The sequence below is a fragment of the Diadema antillarum genome, unplaced genomic scaffold (genome assembly GCF_040938485.1).
Source record: "Diadema antillarum isolate AM-2024a unplaced genomic scaffold, OU_Dant_1.0 seq00000203_RagTag, whole genome shotgun sequence".
In the NCBI taxonomy this organism is placed as follows: Eukaryota; Metazoa; Echinodermata; class Echinoidea; order Diadematoida; family Diadematidae; genus Diadema; species Diadema antillarum.
In genome coordinates, this window is record NW_027271262.1 from 1,836,372 (window position 1) to 1,842,991 (window position 6,620).

General features: G+C 41.4%; 1 protein-coding gene across 1 annotated transcript; it reads right to left on the reverse strand.

Moving 5' to 3' along the window:
* Positions 1–662: 662 nt before the first annotated feature.
* Positions 663–2,111, reverse strand: LOC139728854 (uncharacterized). Its single transcript, XM_071639793.1, has 2 exons — positions 1,488–2,111; positions 663–692 (listed from the first exon to the last, which is right to left on the reverse strand). Exons 1-2 carry the CDS (start codon positions 2,109–2,111, stop codon positions 663–665), a joined length of 654 nt encoding a protein of 217 aa, XP_071495894.1.
* Positions 2,112–6,620: the final 4,509 nt, after the last annotated feature.

The following is a 6,620-nucleotide window of genomic DNA, read 5'->3' on the forward strand; positions in this document are numbered from 1 at the left end:
AAATGAAGATATATAATCATGTGAACTAGTGCATGTTTTACAGCAAAAAAAAAATGCTTATGTCGTGATAGTCAATGAGGTTTATAACGGGTGAGATTTTTTCCTTTTTTTTTAAATAGATATTAGAAATAAAGAAAGAAATTGTTGGGGAACAATTATGTAACATACTTGTCATATAGAAAGCCCACTGCTTGTCAGAGGTGGAGAAAAAGGGTTCGGCCAAGATTTTTTTTTTTTTTTGAGGGGTGGATGGAACAAAATTTTTAACTGTAGTTTTAAAAACGTAAAGGTTATAATTCCATCTGCCAACAACTTATAGGGACCTTTTCCTTTCTTCATATAGATGTATGCCTTGTCACAACTTTCTAAGGTTTAATATATTCTTACATGATACTTTTTTTTTGTATGGTATACCACACAGTATGGAACGTGTTACCCATCGAAGGTTTTCCTTGGAGATTTCCCTTCTTGTATATTGCAAGGTCAACGATACATCATTTGGATAACTTGTTAGAAACCATAAAATGGGATTATGATCTTTATCGTACTATGCACATCTATATAACTTATGAGCTATATCACACGCGCACACACACACACACACACACACACATACACACACACACACACACACACACACACACACACAAAATGAAACGGTCTTAAAATGTCAGGTCTAGCCGCACAAAGTGCTGTAGGAAAGATCATTGAGAGCTAATACCACGCTTTGTTAACACAATGCCAATTCGACGAAACAAAGGAAATGTGTACAATGAGCTATACCTTCACTTTCATGTACATATAGTTTCCATAACATTATTCACAATTTTTGTTCCAAAAACAAGTATCAAAATTTGTGTCTAGAAAAAACAGATATTACTCTATCATAGTTGATTTTTAGCTAACGAACTCACTTCCCATATCCAACACAAGCACAAACGTAAACACACTTAGATTAAAACGCTTCGTCAACCAAATTAGATACATTTCTTGTGATTTCAACTTGACACACGAACATGACAAACACTTAATTAACAAAAGATATAGATGCTTCGATAAAAAGTCATATTGTTATGATCATTAATGATCTGCGAAAAGAGTAAATAATATCTTTAGCATTACATTTCGGTATATATATTTACAAATTTTATAAGTATTGGATGTTTTACTTGGTAATTTTCAACATGTGAAATGAGGAACTAAAACATTTTAATCTCGAAGACATCTTTCTTGACTTGTACAATGACGTAGTATAGGCTTTTGATTTATCATTGAATTTATTACTTTCGCGAGCCCACACATAGATTTGGTTTTGAAAAACAATGGTGAACATAATTGAAGATGAAAAAGAAAAAAAGTTCACCGCAAGTTTTAACTAACCGGAACAAAAATTTGTTGCTGTCGTGGAGAATGTCAAAACTGAATGCTGTAGCGGTACGACGTGTAACTGAATATTAGTCATTATTTTGACGTGAAATTCTACTTACCATCGGCTGGCTGTCCGCGTAGTGCTCCCAGTCGTAGCTACCACCCACCGCTGGAGTTTGCACCTGATGATGTAAGCCGGCGGAGTGGCCGATCAAACCAGCCATGCCCAAGCCGTACCCTTGTTGCTGATGGTGGTGGTGGTGATGCGGATGATGATGCCCGCCGAAGTCGACCATTCTCTGCTGTTGCGAGTCGGCGTCGGTGATCATCTGTTGGAGATGAAGGATGTAGTTGATGGCCGATCGGAGTGTCTTTACCTTCGAGAGCTTTTTGTTGCGCGGCTCCGTCGGTATCTTTCGGCGCAGCCTGATGAATCCCTCGTTAACCAGCTGCACGCGGCGCCTCTCTCGCGCATTCCTCCGCTGAACGAGATGCGGCTCCTTTTCCTTCGGCGGCTGCCGAGCCGACGCTGGCTTGCCGCTCCCACCTCCACCGCCCGCCGCCGAATCTGAGGAGCTCGGGTTCCGGGATGCGCCCTTGCGCTTCAGTTTCTGCATGTTGCAAGTATTGGTTTGCGATCTTGTTTTGCACGTGGTGCTCATGTTGGCTTTGGAAATGTCTGAAGCAATTTGAGGGATGGAACACACTGACTGAGTTGGTGGATGCTGAACTAAGGCAGCCATGGTAGGGGCGCACTTGGCACGAGGAGTCGGATTGTCGACGAGAAATTTGATTTTTTTTTTTTATATCCGATGATTTACTTGAATTCGTAGGATACAGATGTTGGAAAAGATGGGAAAGTAATGATGATAGTGATGAGCACGTAGGATGTCTTGGAGAAGTGAGATGTAGTGAACTCCGATCGGGAGATGAAGGTAATCACGATTGTACATCAGCTTTTCACTCTGTCGTGCATATTATCATGACGTCATCATTTGCTGGATGTGACGTAGCGATCATGCGCATGCGTCAACGTGAGTGGCGAAGAAAGTTTGAGCACTCTTGGCTGTGTCTTAAAGTTTGTCGACTGACCTTTTCCCTCTAATTTCAAAGGTTCCTTCTTAATCTAAATCCAAACTATTTTGTGCTACGACTTTGAACCATCACACCAAACCATTCCAATCCTCGAGACACCGGAACCTAACAAGTTTATTCGGTGTAAAATGTTAGCCCTGTGCTGGACTTTCTTCGAAGAGGTTGTCAGAAATTTTTAAAAAAAATGTTAAATGCCAATTAAAGCAAGTCTGCTGACAGAAGAAAATCATTTGGTGTGTCGTCTACAAAGGGCCAGGTTGAAAAAGGGCACACCAGACACCAACAGAGATCTTTATAACGTCGATGGACAATGGTACATCACATGTCCAGGTATCGGTGGAATCGCCCAATTTGCTGACGAAGACTCGGCGAGGGAGAAACTATTACTTCCTTTCCCAACGACATGACAGAACAATAATGGAAAAGCGAAAGCTTGGTTCGATGAAACATTCGGTAAAAAAATATAGCTTAGGGAAAAGTCCTTCTTATCCATGAAAATAGCAGCCCAGAGTGATAATAAAAGTTGACAAAAACATATCTCGCTAAGCCGCAGACAATTATCTCTGGCCTGTGTTTTCTTTCTTCTAGATTAATGAAGCGGTGAAAAGTACACTTCAGAATTAACAAATCGTCCCTTGATGCTGAGATTTTTTAGCCCTCTCCCCATTTTTTTTTCTACCCCTCTAATTCTTTCGTCTTTTTTGTTTTTTGCCACGCCCGGGTGCGAATGCATCTCTCGCTGGAGCGGGCGGGCCGAGGGGAGATCGCTGCGTGGTTGCTCCCAGCGCCTCGCTGGAGCAGGAAACTAGCAGATCGATTCCTCCGACAATACAAGCGCAGGCGTACTTCCTCCTGAAAACAAGAAACAATTGACGCTGTTAAACCAGCGGCTGAGACGCAATATTTCTCCTGTCTCTCCCTTTGAATTTTTTCTTCCTCCAATCCAGGGACTTTTTTTGAAATGCTTAACCACCCCTTGGTCGCGCTCCTTTTGTTTTTTCATTGGTTTTATTTTTTCCGCTTAACTTTGTTCCATCTGAACGTAGTTCAGGACCCTCGTAATCTACAGGGGTTGTTTCTTTTCAGGTTCACTAATTACCATGACAACAGCTAGTTCACGATACACCCCGCTACGTGAGAAACACTGTTTTCTCAATGAATATCCAAGTAGTTCCGTTCATTTCCGGTTGTCTGCTGACAGTTTGTGACCATATCAAAACAATTCCTACTGTGTATACTTTTACAAGGAGGCTAGTGAAATAGAGAGTGTAGGAGTAGATGAAGACAGCGAGAGAAGGATTGAGAGAAAGAGAGAAAAAAGAAAGAGAAAGAGAAAAGAGAGGAAGACAAAAATAAAGAGAAGTTAAGTTAAGAGGATACGCGTGAATATTATGGCGCTTTGGAAGTTAAGACAAATTGTATCTTAAGAGTATTTTATACTGATTGAGACAATCTTTTGCTCAGCTATATCACGTCACACGCGGACACAAACCCTACACGCACACGCACGCACACATGCACACACGCATGCACATATTCGTGCACTCATATGCACGCGTTCATTTTTTTTTTGTCACATACATTCATTATGATATCCTATTTTAATTTTGCAGTAAACTTATCTATAACAATCATTTGGAGGCATCAGTAATCATCGTCAACATCAGACCTTGCATAAGGCGGATTCAATAAAAGTTCTGGATAAATAAGTCCAATTAGAGTCTATGAAACCTCGAGTTTCCACGAATATTTCTGTTCTTCAGGGATTCTGGTTACACTTAATCCGGGCACGAAATTAAAGGAAGATTCAAACTGAAAGTAGTGTTAGATGATATCAACTGTGTGTAAAACGATTACTTGGAAATGATGATTTTGTATTTTTTTCACCCTTCGATAGACTTTAAATAGCACAGTTTGGTTGTTGAAAAGGAAGAGCCTCATTTGTAATGTTCTGTAAAATGTTGCGAATGTGTTGATTGACATTTTAACAAATGATGAATGGATGAACAGATATTGTCAACTCAATAATTTTCTTCAATATTGATTTGTATGCATTCATGTTTTTTTCTACACCAAGTAACTTCTTAAGATGCGACTTCTTTGCGCAGAGGGTGCCAGTCCCTTTGGTGTTGGTTATCGAGTTTTCGATGTGAGTAGTGCACGTGGCGGAATAGGAAGTCCTGATGGAATAGAATATAATGGAGATTCGGAGATTGATAACTAACAGCTACGAAAATGATGCAATGTAATGCAAAGACACTTTGCAGGAGATGATGCAAATTTCATATTATAAATACTGTTGACTTTCACTAGCTAAATCTTGATTTCCCTGTGTTCAATCTTGAACCGTGTGTCTTGGAAATTGTCTTGGGAAGTATCAGCTCATACATACCACAAGTAATGTCGATCCTATCGCTTCACCTCGTAAATACAGCCCTAACCTCAAAAACCATGTATCGCTTCTTCATGTGTTCATGCAAGCATGGAAGTCGCTGCCCTTCATCGATTGAGGCTGTGATTTTTGTTTTTAATTCACTTGCCTCTCAGACATCATACACATTGACACCGTCGCCATCTACATCTACCTCCTGTGGTTCCATACTTATATTGGAAGTATTTTTGTTCGTTTCATTTCAATCATCCTCGCTTTTTGACCACTCCTGGCTGCCCTCGTGGCCCGCCTGAACCCGAACGCAGACGACCAACTCGACCACTAACTTTCATATCCCGTCTTCTTCTCTTCCTCCTCTCCATCTTCCCATCTCCCTCCTCCTCCCCTATACTTCCTTTATCTTGCCCTCTTAGTATATCTACCCCCTCTCTCTCCCTCGCTCATTCTCCGAATCCGTCTCACTCATCTATATTACTTTTTTTCTCTCTCTCTTTCCCCCAATGAATTGCTTTTGTTTTCCCGCGCCAGTGCTAACGCTTACCGGCGCAGTAGGCTCCTCCAACGAGCAACGGGTGTTTTCCCCTTCGATCCTCTGCCCACGCCGCGCCCACGCCCAGTGCCGGGTAAACTCCACCCAGGGAGGCATTGCCCGCACCGCCCCATGCATATCAAGTAGGGGTTCCTCGGCGCCATCATCTCCGTGCCAACACGCCAATCACTCTCTCCGCCTTGGTCGGGAATGCCATGATTGTCGGCTGTTTGTACATTTTAAGGATCGTTGGAGGCAGAAATGGGTGGGGCAAATGATGACAAATCATTTGAGTTACAAAGTCTTCGCGGTACTTATTAGTACGATAACGCTTGGTAAATTAAATCAAACGTCACAGATAAATCAAAGCAGTGATTTTTTCCTGTATTTAACAGTCTCCCTCCCTCTCTCTCTCCTTGTATAATATATGATGAGAGAGAGAAGGGAATATAAATATACATGATATATCTTAACTTAACTTACCTTCAACAAAAAAAAAAAAACGGAAATCTTAAGACTTTTTATATCAAAGCTTATCAGGGGTTATGATGTACGTGAGTCTGTTCCAAATGAATGCACTATGATTCATTGTTTAGCACCATGATCATGACCGATGATAATGATACAACCCCCCCCCCAAAAAAAAAAAACAAAAAAAAAAAAAACAACAACAACAACAACAACAGAGAAATATACATTTAGTAGTTAATCATTTATCACATCCAGATTGAAGCTGTAACAATTCATCAGGAATTTGGCATGTCAAGAATGATGAGTTTTTACAGAAACTTTACTTCAACGCTTTATCTAGGTATTCTATGATTCGACGTTGCAATTTCCCTAGCAAATGTAAAACTAGTAGGTCTATAAGGTATATAGATTCAGGGGCGGATCCAGGAATTCCGTAAGGGAGGGGCGCCTCTACAAAATTGAAGGGGGCGCACGTCCCCCATTTTTTCTTTTTATTTCTTTTGTTTTAACAAAAATTAAAGGGGGGGGGGTGCGCGCCCGGTGCGCCCCCCCCCCCCCCCCCCCCCCCCACCAGGATCCACCACTGTAGGTTTCATGAAAGTCGTGTTGGCGCGTGTGCCGGCTGGACATTTTAGCATCATACTATCTTAAAGTCAGACTACAAAAACTAGACGAGTGTCGAACGTGATTACTGTCTTGATTCCATGCTACAAAAGTTGGCGCATACGTCATAATAGATTCTATGGGGGGGGGGGGGGATCACTA

Coding starts and splice junctions, on each gene's coding strand:
- LOC139728854 (XM_071639793.1), bottom strand. CDS start 2,111: ATGGCTGCCTTAGTTCAGCATCCACCAACTCAGTCAGTGTGTTCCATC. Junction 693..1,487: donor ACGCGGACAGCCAGCCGATG/GTAAGTAGAATT, acceptor TCTTTCCTACAG/CACTTTGTGCGGCTAGACCT.